The sequence below is a fragment of the Pyrus communis genome, chromosome 16 (assembly GCF_041283825.1).
Source record: "Pyrus communis isolate YQ-2024b chromosome 16, ASM4128382v1, whole genome shotgun sequence".
In the NCBI taxonomy this organism is placed as follows: domain Eukaryota; kingdom Viridiplantae; phylum Streptophyta; class Magnoliopsida; order Rosales; family Rosaceae; genus Pyrus; species Pyrus communis.
The window spans coordinates 16,459,782-16,480,577 of NC_142580.1; the positions used below are offsets into that span (position 1 = coordinate 16,459,782).

The 20,796-nt window shown below is 37.4% G+C and overlaps 2 protein-coding genes across 4 annotated transcripts; both read right to left on the minus strand.

The window, feature by feature from the left end:
• Nucleotides 1-589: 589 nt before the first annotated feature.
• BLI (protein BLISTER) lies at nt 590-10,346 on the minus strand. Of its 3 annotated transcripts, none has more exons than XM_068470838.2 (13): nt 9,811-10,346; nt 8,321-9,026; nt 7,580-8,193; nt 6,557-6,676; nt 6,253-6,318; nt 5,995-6,105; nt 5,565-5,641; nt 4,731-4,798; nt 3,604-3,717; nt 2,714-2,883; nt 1,911-1,979; nt 1,369-1,524; nt 590-1,148 (listed from the first exon to the last, which is right to left on the minus strand). In XM_068470838.2, the coding sequence occupies exons 1-13, from the start codon at nt 9,874-9,876 to the stop codon at nt 1,068-1,070; spliced, it is 2,418 nt and encodes an 805-aa protein (XP_068326939.2). In that variant the 5' UTR covers nt 9,877-10,346; the 3' UTR covers nt 590-1,067. The 3 variants fall into 3 exon arrangements, with proteins under 3 accessions (XP_068326939.2, XP_088543252.1, XP_088543253.1); XM_088687126.1 differs by having other exon boundaries at nt 7,580-8,205; nt 9,811-10,339; XM_088687127.1 differs by having other exon boundaries at nt 7,580-7,881; nt 9,811-10,261.
• A 3,654-nt stretch (nt 10,347-14,000) lies between these two features.
• Nucleotides 14,001-15,461, minus strand: LOC137732118 (putative glutathione S-transferase). The gene is made up of 2 exons (XM_068471415.2): nt 15,107-15,461; nt 14,001-14,774 (listed from the first exon to the last, which is right to left on the minus strand). The coding sequence occupies exons 1-2, from the start codon at nt 15,413-15,415 to the stop codon at nt 14,418-14,420; spliced, it is 666 nt and encodes a 221-aa protein (XP_068327516.2). The 5' UTR covers nt 15,416-15,461; the 3' UTR covers nt 14,001-14,417.
• Between the last annotated feature and the right edge of the window lie 5,335 nt (nt 15,462-20,796).

A 20,796-nucleotide genomic window follows, 5' to 3' on the forward strand; every position in this document is an offset into this window, starting at 1 on the left:
AAAATTAAATAAAAATATTTGTGAATAGTACTTGCTCTTGCCCTTTTTCAAACGAGTTAAGTTGCACAAAAGCAATTACCATTCAGAGTGAGTAGCAAGGGCAACTTACAAGCCCTTGCCTTTGCCTTGCTCTTGCCTTCCACCAACGGGTAAAGATGCTCTTACACATTTGAGTTTGAATTCCCTCTCAACAGCTTATATTGTTTTAAAGTAAATCATCGATGAAATAAAGTAAATAAATAATACTTCTGATTTGTCTCTGAATTTTCATATTTGTACATGTTTTTCATTTTGCAATTTCGTCCTTATAATTCACTAGATTGTATATGCTTCAACGGAACTCCATTCCATCAATGACTTGAGCAGATTTTAACAACCCCAAAGACCCAAAAAAAAAAAAAAAAAAAACAAACATCACTGATTGGACAAGAAAACCCTAAATTATTTTGCGAGTTGGAAGCCATTACATGGAGGTAGATGAAACAGTACATTACCCATTACATGGAGGTAGATGAAACAGTAAATTACCCATTGTCATTGTAGACATCCATTTATATTACTATACATATGAAACTTGGTCTAGATCCAATTGATTAATAACGCAATCGTCGATTCAAATTCATAAGACAAATCATTATGTATATCGAAAGTCATGCCTGAACAAGTTTCGCGAAGAAAAACGTCAAACACATTCAACAAAATGCACATTCAAATTAAAATACAACAAAAAATTGCGAAACAAAAAAAATGCACCTTCATCTCTCACGTCTATACTTTTAATCCCTCTTTTTCGGTATCCACCACATCCCTTCCCCTAAAATATAAGATCTAAATCAATAAGTGTAACAAGGGACTTTATTGTCATCTTTCAAAGAAATGCTCTCTCAATCAATGACAGGGCCGGCCTCTGACGTACAAGATCTTATTTCTTGTATTGGAAAGAATGGGCTCTAAGATTGACTCAAAAAATAAACAAATTAGGACATTCATTACGCCAAGGGAGTGATGGAAAACAAAACCAGATCTCTCAGCACAGGCATTCCTGACAAGCTATACTGAGTCAAAACTCATAGAAGCTTACTAGTTCTTCGCTTTGATGGCCCTCCAGGGAAAAGCTTCATAATCCATCCCAAAACTCTTTCCACTACCTACATACGAGAATATAGAGAAAGATAATATTTCTATATCAGCCAATTATTTGCACTCTGGGTTTCTTTCTCTTTTCTTCTTTACTTTGAGCAATAAGGTAACTATCAGCTTGTATCAGAAAGACATTCATAATTTCAGCAATAAATGCATTTATCTTTGAGGAATGATGTACCTGTGCTTTAAGTATAAATAATATTTATATAAAACAAGACGCATTACCTCATCACCTTCATCTGCATATGGAGCATTGTACGGCATATCAACAGGAGTGGGTTGTCTGACGAGAGTATTCTCATGAGCCATACTTTGGGCTGTCAAAAGCTCTAATCTCTGAGTTTGGGCTTCAAGTTTCCGAGACAATTCATTGTTCAGCTCCTTAATTCATGAAAAGGAAAGCAGTCAACAAACGAATATATGAGCCAGAAACAAACGAATATATAAAAAGAATTGAATGACTGCTAACAATATGACTTGAAGACACATTTTGCACTAGAGTATGAGCGAGAGGCCCATAGATGATACTATCATTCTCAGAACCAAGTACACGTGCAAAGGGCATAGGCCTCTTTTGCTCACATTATTTCATATTCCATTTGTATGGTTAATGCTTTTTCAACTATGCATCAGCAACAGGACCTCAACCCTAAAATATATTACTCAATCCCAAAGAAAGCCCTTTCTTGCTTAAAGTGGGCTACATACTAACAAGTCAAAAGTCGTAGCAGACTACTATACTGAGTTGAAAATTAAAAATATGCTACCTTTAGCTTGGAACATTGAGATGACTCGGATGCCAAAGATTGTATCAATTCTTCTTTCTCCAATGCTAACTGAAATACCAAAGAGAGTAGAATTCAATTTAATGGACTAGATTTTAGAACACAAATCTGAAGGAAAAGAAAGGACATAAGCCTTCAAAAGTGTATCACTGAGAAAATACTGTTGGGTTTTGCGGCTCAAAATTAGGATGATGCAAAGAATTAGGTTTGTGTTACCTATTTGGTTTTGGTGTCCTATTTGGGTTTGGATTTTGACTTCTTAGTTGGTTTCCTTGGTGGAGAGATTTTATTAATTACCTATTTGATTAGGATTGGGATTTACTTCCTATTAGGATTCTTATTGTAACCTAAGTCCTATGCACTATAAATAGGACCTTAGGGTTAGTGTATTTTGTGTGGCTCATTCGTGTGGCAATTTGGTGAGAGTCAATTTGTGAGTTTGTGAGTTAGAGAGCAATTTGGGAGAATCTTCTTCGTTTGTTTGAGTTCTCTACTTGTTTGGTTTAGGGTTTGTAATTTGTGGGATTTGGGTTGTGAGAGTTTAAACACTCTTTTTTTGTAATCTCCGTTTGTTTAGTGAAATTCCTTGCAGTGCTTCGCCCGTGGACGTAGGCTTTACGGCAAACCACATAAATCTCTTGTGTTAGTTTGAGATTGTTTGTTTTAGCTTTCACCTACGATGTTGATATCTGGTACTTTGTTATAATTCACTTCCGTTTGCGCATAAAAGTACAACAAATACAAGGGGTAGATAGTAAGGAGAGGATATAAGGGGTGCATGGTACCTCGGAAATTAGTGTACTGATGTTTTCAACTGTTCGCATCTGATCGGGAGGTAGATTCACAGATGAAATGTCAAAAGTTGACTGTCCATTTTCAGGCAGCATTGGGAAACTCGAGGCATCACCCCTTTCTTGGCCTAAGGTGTCAGGAATAGCGTCTTCATTTTCCTCAACTAGTGAACACAATACCCAAAAGCACAAAGCATAATTATAAAAGAAAAAAGATTACAAAAAGATTACAAAAAAGAATACAGAAACAAAAGGCTCATTTGTGAAACATTATTCTTTGTTTTTTGTGAGCATTGATCAGTAACTTAAATTCCCCAAAAATAAGTAATAAACTTCTCATACAGCGACTGCAACCAAAACAACTCCAACTTCTGTAAATTAAAGCAGTTGATCAAGAATATCAATCAAAACAATGAGGAGCACTTAGGTTACTTTTGCCTATTCCCAGAAGTCTGGGTATCGTTTTTGCCTTTTGGAAGATATTGATTAATTAGGATTACAATTAAACAGATTTTTTGTTAATGTAATCAGGATAAATCAGCAGCAATCAGTTTATTTCAACAGTTGTCGAACATGTTAAGTTGATATAAAATTAATAGATAGATACCAAAAGTTATATACAAACACAACACTAGAAATATTCTCAGAATATCATCCATATAATGCAATCATTAAAAATTTGAAGATGGTACTGTTCAACATATAATAACACACTCAAGCACTAATTTGAAACTAAAACACATGGACTAAAACCCAAAAAACCAAAAGAAAAAAGAACCATGGCCACATACCAATTAACCGGATACATTATGAAACTCAGCCCTTATCATTTGGATATAGAAATATCAATTTATAAGCAAAATATCCAGAAGAGTTAAAGTTACCTAGATCTTCTGTAGAAGTAGACACATCTTTGTTGTTAGTAGTACTCTTGCTGACATCAACTTTCTTTCCACTTGTGGAGGCTTTCCGTAGCATAGACTGCAACAGCTTCTTCTCTATACCAGATAATAACACTGAATAAGGGGTAAGATATGCAACCATAAATAATACTAGATAAGGGTGCATTCACATTAGTAGAAAGCTTAAGAAACAACCCAATAATTTCACAACGACCTGCCCTTATTGGCACAAGGACCACGTAGCCACTTCACAGTCAAGAAAGATGGAAACAACAACAACAAAGCCTTATCCCACTAAGTGGGGTTGGTTATATGAATCCCAGAACGCCATTGTGCTCGGTTTTGTGTCATTTCTTCTGTTAGATCCAAGTAGTCCAAGTCTTTTCTTAGAGTCTATTTTCCCAAGTCTTCCCCTACCCCTTTGGCCTTGAGCCTCTGTCTCGTAATCGCACCTTCTAACCAGAGCATCTGTAGGTCTTCATTTCACATGTCCAAACCACCTTAACAGATTCTCTCTCATCTTATCTTCAATTTCAGCTACTCCTAATTTACCTCGGATATCCTCATTCCTAATCTTGTCCTTTCTCGTGTGCCCACACATCCAACAAAGCATTCTCAAATGTAGGCCTAACAAGTTTCAATATTTATGGACATACATAATACAGTTGTCCCTGCCCCTATCGATTAAATTTAGGGCCTTTGCTACGTGCAACTCCCAATATTCATAGCTTGTATTCATATTGCTAATATAACTATAACAAGAAGAACAAAAAGTTTCAAAACTTAAAAAACATAACGGAATACATGATCACTTCATTCAAACGGATGACTGGGAGTCTGGCTGCATTTGTGCATCTTCTATCTCACCAATAGTTTATAGGGCTAGTGATGTGGTGTGGAGTTACTTCACAATCTAAGCAGTTAAATAACCTTGCTAAGAGATGTCGCTTAATTAAGCTCTTAGTAGCTTAAAATGGTGACAATGACACCAGAAAGCAGAAAATCTAGACCATGAAATTAAAAAAGTAAGCCAGAAGCAATTTGTCCCTGGAAAAGCCACTACAAGGTAAATATTATACACGTAGGTGTTTTTATATAGGAGCACTTACCTTCCTGAAGAGCATTGATAGTTGACTGCAAATCTGAACGATCTTTTTCTAGGCTGGACATTCTTTTCCTGCACAGAATCATAAAAAGTTATCTTCAGAGACGATGGAAATAAATCCAAACCTAAATATGTAGCAACGCAGCATGATAATTATATGCAATGGGAGAAGGGAGAAGGGAGAAGGGAGAGGAGGGGTGGTTGGGGGGTGGTTTGGGGGGGGGGGGGGGGGGGGGGGGGGGGTGGGGTGGGTGTGGGGTTGGGGTGGTGTGGGGCTGGGGTGGTGTGTGGGAACGGGCAGGGAAGGCATGTAATAAAATTGCATAGTTCATCGAAAGTGAGCCATCCCATCTAATACTATATAATACCATACTTATAATGTGATAACAATATTTTGCTAGATAACCAGAAGCTCTTTCGTCCAAAAGCACATTGATAAGATCCCACCATTAGAGTAAGAGACTTTGAATCTGTTTCAAACTAGTCCTACTTCTTCAGGTACTTGTCATCTCCACTCCTTGAGCATGTGAGCATGTCCTTTCACATTATGATGGCACAACATTCTATTGAAACCCGCAAGCCCAACAATAAAGGATCGAAAAGGTGTTCACAACTTAATCCATAATCTCAGAACACAAAATTCTACAGCTCATTACTCAGTAGTTTGTTACATTCAGAGCCACTGTCAAAATTTCAGATTTAGTTTCTATTTTATTTTATATTTCCAAGACAAGTGTAACATTCTCCATATAAGATGGGGAGTGGTAAAATATCAAACAAGTGATTCAGAATATGTGAACAAATTCTTAATTTACTGAACAGTAGAACGCTAATGTACTTGTACGACGAGATTTCAGCCTGTGAGTTCTCCAATTGCCTCTCCAGCTTTAGCTCACTGGACCTTAGTCTTAATGCCTACAAAAGTAAACATAAAATTTGAATTCTTTTTTATTTTATTTTAAAAAGAACTATCAACGATTCGCAATTACAGTACCTAACTTGTATCAATAAGTGCATACACACACATATATAATCATACAAGGATAAAATTTTATGTTTGTCAAAAGTGCAAACATTAATAGTTTCATAGCTCACAATCAAGGGAAAAAAAAATATCATGAGAATTTCTGCCTATTATGTCCCTTTATTCAGACAGAAAAGCAAATACAATTATAATAAGAAAGGTTTTCTCCAGATCAAAAAACAGAATCGAAATTTCTTTCTAAAGGCAGTACCGAAAACACCAACATACCAAGAAAAAACACTACCTTCTCCTCTAATCCGATAACTTCGGATGCCAATAGCTTAGCACGTTCATCAGCGGCATTACATTCTAGCTGTGCATTTGCATATTCATTTCTGACCGCATCAAGTTCCACCTGTTCACATCAAGAAATTAATACTACAACATAAATTGAGGACGAGTCAAGTTCCACCTATATTAAATAACTAATAAATTAGAATGGTCCCCAGAGGTGTAAGTTTGCTCTGCAATTATCAGTAGAAGGGGGATGATTGACTCTAACCAGCTGGTGTTTGATTTCCTCCTGTATATTTTCCAAGTCAGATTTTAGTTGATCAACAACAGTTCTCTGGAGAAAAAGAATACAGAAAAACAGTTAGAATAAAGCCGTGGGCCATGGCACTATCAAATGACTTTGTCAGGGAAACACAAGGGGGCATCATTTCGGATGAAGTCAGCACAACCGTCTTCATAATAGGATAAAACAGGCAAAAAGAAAGTAATACAAAGATGTTTAGTTCACAATTCATCAACAAAGTAAAAGTTAGACAAATGTCAAGGTGCAATATCATGTAAAGCAGAAACACCTGTTGGTTATAACTCTCTGTCAAAGAAGAATTTTCAGCAGCCAATGACTCTGCTAAAGCACGTGAAGCCTCAAGTGCTCGTTGCAAAGAGAACTTTTCTTGTGTCAGATCTTCAATATGCTGCATAATGACAAGAAAAATACAAAAACATGTCAACAAAAAAGTATTCCAAAGAAACGATTTTGCTAAGGTGACATCACAATTCAAATAAACCTAACAAGGTTAAATCAATTCGTCCTTTTTATTTTGAAGTACTACAACCTATGATGAATGACAAAGCCATATGATACTTGCAGCTCACAATTTATAACTGACGCATGGAAAATAAAACTTACTTAGTAGATATACTAAACAAACTTAGCATCTAATAATTTAATGTCAAACGTTCCACTGACAAAAAAGGGACATATCAGTTTTTGACGTTGAAACAGTTTTTCTTTATCCATGGTCAATGAGTTTATCTGGTGTATAGGCCTTGGCTTAGTATATGTATCTTACTCCACTGTGCTAAAGTTGTTTATTGTATTCAAAGTCTCAAAAAAGGAAGTCAAAATTTGAGAGTAATACTAGGATTATGCACCAGCTTAGGTAATGCACTTGAAAAGAAAGGTATTTCCATTCTTCAATATCATATATCCTTTTTGGTCAATCCCATACCATAAATATCCTAGTATCTCGATGTTTTATTCTTTGCTATCATCTACATATCTTCACTATAGGCTTATATCTATTGCCATCCTGTCACACTCCCTCAAAAGCTACAACTATGTCATCAATACACCTTATTACTCATGATGTTCTTTAGTAATCAACTTATATTTTCATCCAAAGGGATGCTCATAAAAACTCAATGGACTACTTTTGTCATGCTATGCATCGAAGAGAGGCCACAACAGCAAACTATTGAATTGATTAAGGATTCTCCACGTTAAAATGGATAAAATATCTGAATATGAGAAAGGAGTAGCACCACTGGACGTATGTGTAAAAATCCACCAGCTGAAAAATAGAAACACACTACACCTGTTCCAAAGCAGAAAAATCTTCATTCTGATTAGGAGAATAAAATTCATGCTTTCTCTCCATACTATGCCCCTCAACTGTTGGCCTCTGCTGGTCCATCCAAGCATTAGGAGAAAGTGAAGACTTCATGGAAGGCTCAGATGCATGAGGTGCACCCGTTTCAAACTTTAAAAAGGGTCTCACAGTATCATCATCCATAGATGGCTTGTGGAAAGGCAATGAACCTAGAAAATTCATGCCACTTGATTTAGAACTGTTGGACATAAATGGCCTTTCTGGTTCAGGTTGTTGAGAAACAGTGCCTGAAGAAGTTTTAGACACATTAAGAGAATCAAGGAAGGATGGACGAGATCTCCGAGAATCAGTTTCAGGCGTAACTGAATACAATGATGCATGATTGGAGGAACCTCTAGAATCAGATCCAAAACCCCCCATCGATTCATACGTTTGAACTGGTGCACTCTGCCCACTAGAAATGCTACTGGCAAAGCTGCTAAGCTTTCCTTCCCCAAATTTATAACTCAGAGAATCACTTAAGTCCTCACTACTACCGCGGATGTTTTTACCAACTTCAGAAGCAAATCCTCTTATGCTGGGACTGGGTTCAACCAAGTCTGCCATGACATCTCAAAACATAATACAGTAAGCATATTCCTCAAAGAGAAGAGTTGGAAATTATTCACAAATACACTGATTTTAGATCAGAACACCGAAAACCAAAATTCAAAAATGTACAATTACCTTCATAAAGTGAAGACAGTGTAGGACCACCAGACACTGTGCTGACATTAGAGGCCTCACTCTGTAGTAATAATGTGCTGACAGGGTTCTGAGATGAGATTTTTGCAACAGATGGATGTGAAGAACCAGAATCCATTAAAGATGTATTATGTTCTTTGGACTGAAATTCGTTCCTTCCATAAGAACTGGAGTGACTTGTATTGCCCGCAAAATCTTGACTTGCTAGTGGGCGTGGAGCAATAGACTGGTCAGATGTTGTCCCACCTAAGGCACCAGTATATTTTTCAAAATCATTACTTATCCCATTAGTCCCATGGCGATTATTAACGGCCAGTGGTCCCCCAAACCCTAAACCACCATATCTCTGATATTCTTGATCAGCATGTTTATGTACTTGATCTCCAGAATATGCATTAAACTCAGAGGTTGAAGGGCTACTGTGTGTATTATTATCCACAGAAGCTTGTTCATTTTTTTGCAAAAAATCAATCGCATAGCTATCATTGTTCAATAATACAGAAGAAGTTTCAGTAAAAGCACTACTGGGCCCATCAGATGTACCAGCACCATCAGAGGATGTAACTCGTACATGTTCAGTTTCTAGAGATTGTTTCTCGTTTGAGCTAACTTCAGAAGCATCGATTTGGCTAGTGGGTGAAGCCTTCTTAGCTCGGTCTGCTGCTTTTTTCTTCCGAAACTCCTCCAGCTGCAAAAGCAGAGGAAACCAAATATGTGTGAAATTCAACAATCAAATAAAAAATATTTGGTGTCAAATTTGTCTCTGAAATGACTAAATATTTGTTAAAGTCAAGTTTCTAAACTAAGAAAAAGTGAACTATAGAGACCCAGAACTAAGACTTGATCCGTCTATCTTGATGCTTAGATAACCTCTTTTTGAAGAAACAAAACAAAACTTTGTCAAAGTACAGCAGATCATTGACACTTTAAGTTTATTGTGCTCTTCTTCTTCCTCTTTCTTTTTCATACCATAAGGAGTCTGTACATGAAGAATGCTTGCGAAATAACCATGACAGCCTAGTCCTATATGCAAATTCACAACCTATCTGTTCTACGTCTTTGTTTCTTACGTCACGTAACTAAAATACTGCTAAATCAGTTTGTTCCTGCTAGCTGAAAACAAGATACAAGGGTTCAACGTAGACACCCAGAAACATCAACATTCAATATATTCCCAATTTCCCGTTCCGTTTCTAAACATGTAACCCAATCAAAACGGATTCCTAGACCACAAAAATTTGCGTTTGTAACCGAATTTCAATCACCGGCAACAAATTAACTACATTATGACAGCTACAAAGTATGAATTACGACCGTTCGCAATCAAACTCGACAAGTGGATTAAGATTTGACATGAAAAATCAATCATCGCATTTCGAATTGCATATACATACACAGACCCAAGCATGCATACAAATGCAAAATGAAACATTTCGTGCGAGATCGAAATTGTAATCGAATAGAAACATTACCCGGCGCTTTCCGGCTTCCAAAAGATCTTGCTTTCGCGAGTTGGGTAGTACCTGAGCTGAAGCCATTCAATCAATCCCCAAAACTCAAACAATTTCAAACGTATGCCCAATTGCCACCACCGCCTCCCCCACAAACCCCTGACGAACCAAAACCCTACGTGCCAACAACAAAACCCTAAAAATTTACAGCGTATACGGATCAGGGAATCAAGGAATGAGGCGCAATTCAAACTGTTGGATAATTTCGAATTGCAAAATGTAAAAATCGAAATTTTGTGGGAGATATTGGGAAAGTAAATATGAAGCCCTAATTTTTGTACGGACAGAGAGTCCGATCTGATCGGAGAGAAGGAGAGCTCGATGAATTTGTTTGGTTTTGGCAGATCCCTCCCTCTCCTCCCTCCCCCCTCTCTCTCTCGCTTTTCCGTGCGTTTTGTTTTTTCAATTTTTCAATTTTTCAATTTTCCGAGCTTATTATTTATTTTGGTGTATTTTGTTGGGGTGGAGTTGAAGAGATGATTGTTGTAATGGACATTTTTCAGCTGTCACAATTAGTAACGTCCGTAGGAGTGGTACTACCAAATCTTGGACATTGTACTTAAAAAGCCAAGTATAGCAACAGAGGGTTGTACCCTTTTACAATAAAAACATAAAATAGAGATGTAGAAAAATGTATTTGGCCTAATAAATTGAGAAATACCTCAAAATAAGACAATTTCTTAATCTTGAAACTGAAATATGATTTTTCTACATCTTGAAATGACTTAATTACCCTCCCATATAAATAAGTTACCCAGAAAATTGCAACCCTCATTTCTGATTTTGTAGAAAGAGAGAGAAACAGAGAGGAGAGAGAGGAAACCTCTCTTGCCTCCCCCACCGCTTACCGCCTAGAACATGAACAACAACACAGCTATATCTCATCTTCCATTTTTCCCTGGTTTTTGCTTCTCACCTCTTTTTTTCTTCGTAAGGAAACCTCTCTTACCTCCCCCACCTTCTCGTACTATGTCGGTAACCTGGAACATGAACATCCGCATAGGTAAACCCCATCTTCCATTGTCCCTGGTTTTTGCTTCTTAGGATCTTTATGACTTTTTTTTCTTCATCTTTTTTTTAAGTTTGGCTTAAATTCTACAAATTGTTGTATTTTTGTAACGAAATTTGATGCTTTTGATCTGTAGAAATGTGCTTGAGTTTATTGTGATTTGTTGCTTGGTCGCACTTTTGAAGAAGTGATTTTGTTAGACGAAAGTTGATTTTAGTTGATATGTGAAATTGAATTCTAGGTCATTAGAATTTGGTAATAATTTTGGTACCTTTGGTGGAGTCGTGTGAGTTGAAACTTGTTTATACAATTTGTTATGATTTCCATTTTCCAAAATTACATCTTGGTACTTGTGGATAGTTGGGATGATTGTTTGCATCATATGTATAGCTTCTTTAATCTTGAGATTCACATTGGATTATAAAAATGTTCAAAACTCTTGATTTGAGAACGGTTTTGAAGGATATACAATATAGTTGTACAAGTTTTGTTTTTTTATTTTTTTAACTTTTTCTTATGCTGTCTCATGTCATTTTAGATGGATGGTTATGTTCTTGGATTTAATAGATTATCATATGCTGTCAGATTTAACGATGCTTTCAACTTCTTGAGAATGATGAGCCAGAAAGGTTCGGTTCCAGTGGCTACTAGAAAATACTAAATAGAGCCCAAATCAGTCATCTCATATTCTTTCATCATGTCATTCTTGAATGCTTCTGCCATTGTGTCTTGCCAAATTTTTTTCTTTCACTGCTTCAAATTTTTGAGGCTCCAAAGCACTCAAAGCAAGATCACACGACTCATATATGTCCGCTAATAAACCTGTTCTTGCGTTTAGTCTTGGAGTTGAATCTGGTGAACTAGGATCAGATGTTCTTGCACTTGGAATTGGACTTTTTGTCCTTCAAATTGGACTTTGGAGTAACATAGTTTCTTCTAAATTTTATGTTTCTGGTTCATAAAAAAATCTCGGTATTTCACCTTGTTCGTTTTCCCATCTCCATACCTTGAATTCATAAAAAATAACATATCTGGAAATTACCAACTTATTAGTTCTTGGATCAATCAATCTATATGCCTTGGACTTGTCACTATAGCCCACATCAAACTTTTCTCTCTTTTGAGAAGGAATATGTGCATAGGCTATGTAACCAAAGATCTTAAAGAAATCAACCTTTGGCTTAAACCCATGCCATGCTTCGGAAGGAGTCATATCCTTGACAGACTTGGCAGGTGACCTGTTGAGAAAAAACACTTAGGTACCGTTTGGTATGTGGGACGGGATGGAACAGAGTGGGACAAGGCGTTCCGTCCTACGTTTGGTGCGCCTAAAACGGGTGGAACGAGCTGTTCCACGGGACGAGTTTTGGGTGAATTTTCGTTCCACCTCACCCCCTGGAACGACTCGTTCCATATCCGTGGAACACAAAATTATAACCTCTCCGTCTCCTTCTTCTTCCTCCTTGTTTCCATCCGAGGGCATCTTTGCTCCCGGTCCGTTCCGTTCCATCCTGTCCCGTTCTGTCCCGTCCCATTCCATTTCGTCCCATCCCGTCTGCATACCAAACGATACCTTATGTACGAATTGCTTCAGCCCAAAACACATTTGGTAGACCTTTTGCTTTTAACATGCTTCTTGCCATTTCAATAGTGGTTCGATTTCTTCATTCTGCAACACAATTTTGATGTGGAGTGTAGCTTGCCATCAATTTCCTTTGATTCCATTGCTTTCGCAAAATTCCGAAAATTAATTTGATGTGAACTCTCAACCACGATCACTTCTCAACGTCTTCAGATTGTATCCATTTTTCTTTTCTCCATAGGCCTTAAATTGCTTGAAAAAAGAGAAGGCTTTTGACTTTTGTTCTAGAAAATAAACCCACATCATCCTACTATAGTCGTCAACAAAGAAAAGAAAGTATTTCTTGCCATTAAAAGATTGTGTTCGAGTCGGTTTGCATATATCTGTATGTACCAACTCAAGAGGGGCTCTTGCTTTCCATGTTGATTGTGAAAATGGTAAGCGGTGAAATGTTTCAAAAATACAACCTTCACATACTTCTTTCTCAGACTGAACTAAAGGAAGCCCAACCGCCATATTTTTCTGGTGTAAGAGGTGTAGACTTCTTTGATTTAGATGTCCATACCTCATATGCCACAATAGTGATTCTTCTATATTTTCAGCTTCCAAAACATAGTTTTCTTTTGATGTCATGAACAACGGAAAGACTTTGTTTGCCGTTTTTTTTATCTTAGCTACTACAGCGCTATTCTTTTTATCAGAAATAACACAGTGGTCATCATCAAATTTAACAGAGAAGCCTTTTTGCTGGAGTTGTCCTACACTTAATAAATTTTGTGCCAAATTAGGAACATATAGCACGCCATAGATTTGTTTTGGTGTACATTCTCGAGTTTGAAAAGAGATAATACCCTTGCCTTCCACGTTGTGAAGCTTTCCATCTCCGAGCTTGACTTGTGAATTCACATTTTCTTCAAATTTGACGAAACATTGTTTGTTTCCCGTCATGTGGTTACTGCATCCGCTATCTACGTATGATATATCTTGTGGTTCTTGACGAGTGCTGAGACATGTATAAAATAGTTGCTTTGGAGAATCATTATTTTCTGTGAAATTGGCTTCATTATTTTTCTGATATCTGCAATCTCTTTGAGAGTGGTTGGGTATTCTGCATCGACTACACTTATACCGACAATCTGCACTTTTGTGCCTTGTCTTTTTACAAACATAACATTCAGGGACAAAGTTACCATTTTGGTTGTTTTGATGGCTGCGTCCTTGCTGATTGTTGTACGTTGTTATAGTTGTCCTTGTTATCTCTTTTCCTATTTTCTTTAAGTGCTTGCTACGTTTCCAATGTCGCTTTTCTGGTTGATGTTTTTTCCAGTTCCTCGTAACCATCTTGTACAAGATCCCAAAGATCTTGAGAGATGAACAAGATCTTCATTTGTAGGCACCAATATTCATAATTCTCTCCATCGAAAATAGGCATTAAATTAATTTTGAATATTTCCAATGTTTGAGGAATTTGAACTTGATGCCATGATTAACACAAAAGAGGGATCGATTGGCTTTGATATACCAAATTTGTTGGAGGAAGATGGATATAAGAAAATATAGAACTAACTTTATTGATTTCAAATTGATTACAACACTAGGCTATCTTATTGGCTATTTATAATAACATTCAGGCCTTTTCATAACAGACTTAATCCTTGGATTAGCTCCAAGAGTTGCAGACATGACCCTAGACATCTAAAGAGATACAACTCTTCCTAAACACAACTCTTCTCAAGTGACACAACTCTACTTAACAATTGATACAACTAACAGGGAGAAAGAACATTACGTTTAACACGGTAGTGGTGGTGACCACGGGGGAAGTGGTGGCAATCGCAGTTGGAGAATATAAACTGAGATAAGATCACCTAAAAGAGAGAGGTAAGCAGAGAGAGTGTATCTACATGATAGTTCCTCATTATTATTATTATTCTAGTCATGAGGCGGCAGATACACAAACTGAATCCACAGAATATCTCAGACTTGAGGGACAAGCATTTCCCTTACGCGTTTCATATGAGCAACCAATTTTTGGTAGTCAGGAAGGTTGTCTCTGATGACAGGAACTTGCTTGAAATTCTGAACCCAAGCATGCAATCGAGGCAAAGTGCTTGGCTTAAGCAATTTGACACCCACCATTTCTTCAACGGCTCCGAACCAAAGAGCCAGCCATCCATGCGTTATGTCTACCAAGTTTATACTATCACCCCCAAAAAACTTCTTGTCACCAAGCCCTTGCTCTTCCAATATTTTCAGCGTTTCCAACACTGATTCAATTGTCTTTTGTCGATCTTCTCCGGCAGTTAATCCGAAAAATGCATGAAAACTGGGAATCTGATGATGCATAAAAAGATATGGCTAAGCACTTATTTTGATCTTTTACAGAGAAACATAAATTCGTGCGCATGCTAATCATAGCTATTTGGCGTCAGTCTGAACTCCTAGAGGGCATGATGACAAGCTACTTAGGTAGGAAAAATCCCCAATTTGGTCATCACAATGATTTGTCTTGTTCTTAACAAACTACAAAATTAAACTAGTGAAAAAAATTGAACCCATATGAGCAGCATTTTTCTGTAAATTATTGGAAGTCTCTCAATATATAGTTGAACTAGATAATTAAGAGAAAAGCAGATGAGAAATAATTGAAACTTGAAATTATTCACCTGACATGTATAGAATTGTATCCAAAACCGAGCCAAGGCTCTTTCATAAGCATCTTCAGGCAGCAGATGATTCTCTGGCCAAGTTTCTTCTATGTATTCAAGGATGACAACCGACTCGGAAATCGGTTTTCCCCGGTGAAGAAGCACCGGAACCTTCTTGTAAACTGGATTGCACTGCAACAGAAGTTCACTCTTGTTAAAAATGTCCTGTTCTATGTACTCATATTTCACACCCTTGAGCTTTAGAGCCCATATCACTCTGTAAACAAACGGACTTGGCCAAAACCCTAGTAGTTTCACTTCTTCCATTATTCGTGTGATCAGGTGATCGAGGCAGGAGCCTGATCATACATATATACTAATTTAAATTTGACTAGGTCTCTAAATAAATGGTAAGAAAATGAAATTGCGAAGTCATCCTATTTGGAAAATGAAAGAAAGTGACAGGTCTTTCTTTCTTTCTCTATTTTTTTAATTATATATATATATAAATATTTTTTTTTTTTTTTTTTTTTGAAGAGCCAGTTTTTCTTGTTTTAGGGTAGCAAAATTATAAAAATCTGCCCATTATGTGTGGTTTGCAGATAATATCACTGTTCTTTAGCGTCCAATAAAGTGATTAATTATTCATTCTAAAATTTTACTAAGAGAAACAATTTTCACACTCTGTTCTACTATTTTGTACACTCATATTTGTTTAAATTGCTTGAACATTTTTTTTTATTATATGCAAGAAAAGGTCGAAAACGAATAGGGTGTACAAGAAGAGTAAAAATATGAGAAAATCACTTGTATTTTCTCAAATGACAGAGGAGAAGGTGCATGATTTGTTTTCCAGTTCTTGGCGTGAGAAAACAATGGGCTTGTTTACCCAAAAATAGAAAAGGGCTGCCGTTTCAAACTCACCTAATTTCTTTGAAAAGATGTGATTATTCCCGACGCCAATCTTTACCTCTAGTCGTAGATATCTGGATGTCGTCACTGTGGAGAATTTTCCTACTTGTGGGTACTGACTTTTTGACTTTGTTTGTATTTCACCATCATGGAACAATATAAAAAGTCCGAAAAGAAAGTTTTTTTTTTTTTTTTGTTTTTTGGTTGGAAGTAAAGGAAGTTTTTTTTATCTTACAGAAAAATGTTGAAATAGGATAAGTGACCGCACTATTTAGTTACTCGTACAAACTGATGACGTATGACAAATGCAAACAGCTAGCCGAAGTCTTGAAAACTCAAGATATGAAGGTCGTCTCTACAACTTCAAATTAAAATTAATCCTTAGAAACTCGCATCCTAAAGATGAAGATGCAAGTCACGATAAATTTGTTATTAGTTAGTCTAATCAGCATAGTTAAGTTTGTTATACTTGTTTGTGATTAGACAAGTTTGTTGTAGTTTCCTTTGTACATAGCTAAATGATATATATACGGTGGGACTATGATTGTTTAGGGCCGAAATAAGGCTGATCCAAATATCAATACCTCACAAGTCCGATCATGGATTTGACAACTTCAAGCAGAGCTGGATCAGACAGAGCATGCCACTATCACCCAGTTCTAGGGCAATAGGTGAAGTCCGAGCAACTTAGTTGGTATGAACCGTAATATCTACTTCTAGATATCTCCAAGGATTCTTCTAGCTTAGAACAAGAATTCTATTCTAAAAAGCTCTCCTCATGGTATAAATACACTCGTCTAGTGTTCGTCTCTGGTAATGTAATCTTAGTACTCTATTCTCTTGTCCACTGCTTGAGCCTAAAATTGCTTACTAACTTGACTGTCGGAGAATTTTGGCCGACATACCCCACCCTGGTCCTAGGCTTGCTCATGGTTGTTCTCAGTTTTGCAGATTGCTCGAATTTGTGCCTCCACCATTTGCGACAATCTGCATATTTTGTTCCAACAATTAGCGGTTTCATTAAGAACAAACTCATAATCCTCTCGACGAAATCATTCTACCCCAATGGGGATTCCCCCCAAATCACGCCGCGATGAACTACACGCTTTAACGCATAACATTAACCCCGAGATCGACGGAGTTACCGCCATGTACGAGATATAGGAATATGTGATGCATATTTATCTATCCTTGGAAGACCTTTGACGGAGCCCCCTTCCCTAAAGAACCTATAAGACTCGTCGACTTGAAGGCACTAATTAAAGACTTGGAAAAAGCCATTTGGTGCTTCAAAGAAGTGTCAATCCAGACAATGGAAATCATTGATCTGACTCTTGAGGAGTTGCCTCAATGTCCTTCATCAGAGATGCACCATAAAAAAATCTAGGAGACTACAATGCCTACATCCCATTTGATGATTGGACAAAGAACCACTCCCTAGAGTGAATTACATATATGGTGAGCAAGAATATTTGGAAACACTAGGAAAAAAAAAAAAGACAGCTTGCAAGAAACCTCGAATGGTGGCTTCGATCAATAAAACGTTGGCTGTTGACGCTAATATCTTGATGTTCTTTGATCGAAGCATGGAAGACTTGCATTCACCCCACAACGACCCATTCATTGTCAAAGTGCAAATCACCAATGCCATGATAAGCCGGGTCCTCGTGGACAACAAATTGGGAGTTAATGTCATCTTCAAGGATGTCGCAGAAAAGATGGGTATTCTTGATAGCATCAACAAGGGGAGAATCACCCTTCACACCTTCAACGAAGCCTTATAACCACTTGGTGACCTCCCATGTTATGGATTGCCCGACTCCCCACAACGCCATTCTTGGCTGGAATTGGTTACATAAGATGAAGGTTGTTCCATCTTGTTACCATCAACTACTCTGCTATCCCACTCTAGGTGGAGTAAAAGGAATAAAAGGAGATCAATCGGCAGTCAGCTATTGCATTTTCGAAAGCATGAAAATGATCCGGAACGGAGAAAAAAGTTCCAACACTATCATGACGAGTCAGCATAGAAATCACAGTGGTGGGCCTAGTAGACAAGTTACAAAGAATTTGACCTAGATCTCAATCCCCAAGACGACAACACTTTGGAGTTGAAAGCGAACGAGGACACCGTGTACATCAGCCTCAATCCCGACAAGCCATATCAGAAAGTAAAAATTGATAAGAACTTACTGATCGTGAGAAAGAAATTGCCTAGTCTGTGGAAAACATGCTCGAGATGTGTTTTCTTGGTCCGCGGAAGACATGTCCGGGATTGATCCCTTTATGTTCTGCCACTGCCTCCACTTGGCCCAACTGCCAGACTAGTTATCTAGCACAAGTGAAATCATGAATCATAGGGGAGCAAGATCATAAAGGCCGAGATCGATAAGCTCAAAGACCAACTTCATCGTTGAGGTGCATCATTCGGACTGGCTAGCGAACGTAGTGCTGCTGCAAAAGAAAAATCGAAAGTGGAGAGTGTGTGTGTGGACTTCACAAACCTAAACAAAGCCTGCCCAAAGGATCCATACTTAATCCTATGGATCGATCTACTGGTGGACTCAACCGCGAGTCACAAACTATTGAGCTTCATGGATGCCTACTCTTGGTACAATCAAATAGAGATGTATGAACACATCTATCTGTATGAACCAGCCATGGAAGCAACATCCATCGTTATTGACCCATGTATGTATTGCTACAAGGTTATGCCATTCGATCTTAAAAAATGCAGGGGCAACATACCAAAGACTCGTCAACTGAAATCTTCAAAGAAAAAATCTGAGACATGATGGAAGTCTATGTAGATGACATGGTAATCAAGATCAAGGAAAAGAAGGACCACATAGTCCACCTCAAGGAAACGCTCAACTTGCTTGAAAATACAACATGAAGCTAAACCCGGAGAAATGCCCCTTCGGAGCAGCATTAGACAAATTTCTTGTCTAATATGATTTTATGGTAAAGAGACATGTAACGCAGCCTATAGATATTGTAAAAATTCAGAAAAAAAAGATGTTAAGTGGTTAGTACATAAAAGTTTGAAATTTTTAAAGATTCAACGATTTCAAAAATATTGCAAAAATTCAAAACATTAAGTTATGACATGGCAGCTCTGTTGATTTATGTATTTCTAGATGGTTTTGTATGTGTTATTTCTATAAAAATGAAGAACAGAAGAAAACAATGAAAATTTGAAAATGGAGACTATGGTGTGGATTCAATTACAGAAGCATTCATTCACACATGCATATATATAAGCTATGATGGGGTGAATAGGGACAAAAATAACGCTTTGCTCGTGTAAGCAAGCTCACGTGCACTACACGGGATCAATTTAAAACACCGCTAATCAGGACAAGTGGCACATTCTACACCATTTAGATGTTTTAATCCTAACCGTTTATTACACTTGGATTATAAACTCCAACATTCAAAGTAAAACCCAGCTATATCAATTTGAACTGCACTATGTCGCAATCCAGCACCGTTGATTCACAGCAACATCCTTATACTGCAACAAGCTCTGTCCAATTTTGACAGAAAAAATGACAATTTCATTTACTGTCATTAGAAAATCTGTTTTACTTATTAAATACTGATACGAGAGAGACAATAAATTATTCTAATTCCTAACAACTTTCTCTAATATATTAACACATAAAAATGAAATATTATGCATTAAAACTTGTAATCCGGTAATACATCCAAAACTAGAACTGAGATAAACTAAAAGAGAGAGGTAAGGAGAGAGAGAGTATCTACATGATAGTTTCTCATAAGTTTTATTATTATTATAGTCATGAGGCTACTTGTACACAAACTGAATCCACAGAATATATCAGGCTTGAGGGACAAGCATTTCCCTAACGTGTTTCATATGGGCAACCAATTTTTGGCAGTCAGGAAGGTTGTCTCTGATGACAGGAACTTGCTTGAAAATCTGAACCCATGCATGCAATCGAGGCAAAGTGCTTGGCTCAAGCAATTTGACACCCACCATTTCTTCAATGGCTTCGAACCAAAGAGCCAACCATCCATGCGTTATGTCTACCAAGTTTATATCGTCACCCCTGATGAGTCAATATTATATTGTATATTGTACCATATTCTTAAGTATTAGTTTATTGATTATTTTGGTAGAATTTTGATACTTTGCTTTACATTTTCAACATAGGACATTCGACTTCCTCTGGAGCAAAACGTGATTAAATGGATGAATTTTGGAGTGATTCAAATTGGAGGACATTCATTTGCCTCTTGGCTTATTCGTATCAAAATTTGGCATTTTTCTACCAATACTCCTCCCGCTGACGCTTTGAATCCCCTCCCGATTACCTCTGTCATTGTTCAGAACATCGCCGGTATGGTTCCGACTAAGTTGAATCGGCACAATTTCATCACCTGGCGTAGCCTATTTCTTCCATTTCTGAAGCGTTTCAAGCTTTTAGGGCTTATCAATGGCACCGACCTCTGTCCTTCTTAGTTTGTCTGTGATTCTAGTGGCACTCGAGTTCTCAATTCCACGTATGACGTTTGGTGTGAGCGAGATCAAATCTTGATGATTTGGATAAATTCGACTCTCTTTGAAGATCTCCTTCCTTTGACTGTTGGAATGGATGATTCCAGATCTTTGTGGCTTTCTCTGGAAAAACGCTTCGCTGGAGCCTCTTGTTCACATGTTCACAGCCTTCGTGCCAAGATTCAGACGATCCAAAAAAGTGGCTCTTCGATGACTGATTACCTTAATTCAATTAAAGAAATTTCTGATAAATTGGCTGTTGCGGGTGAAT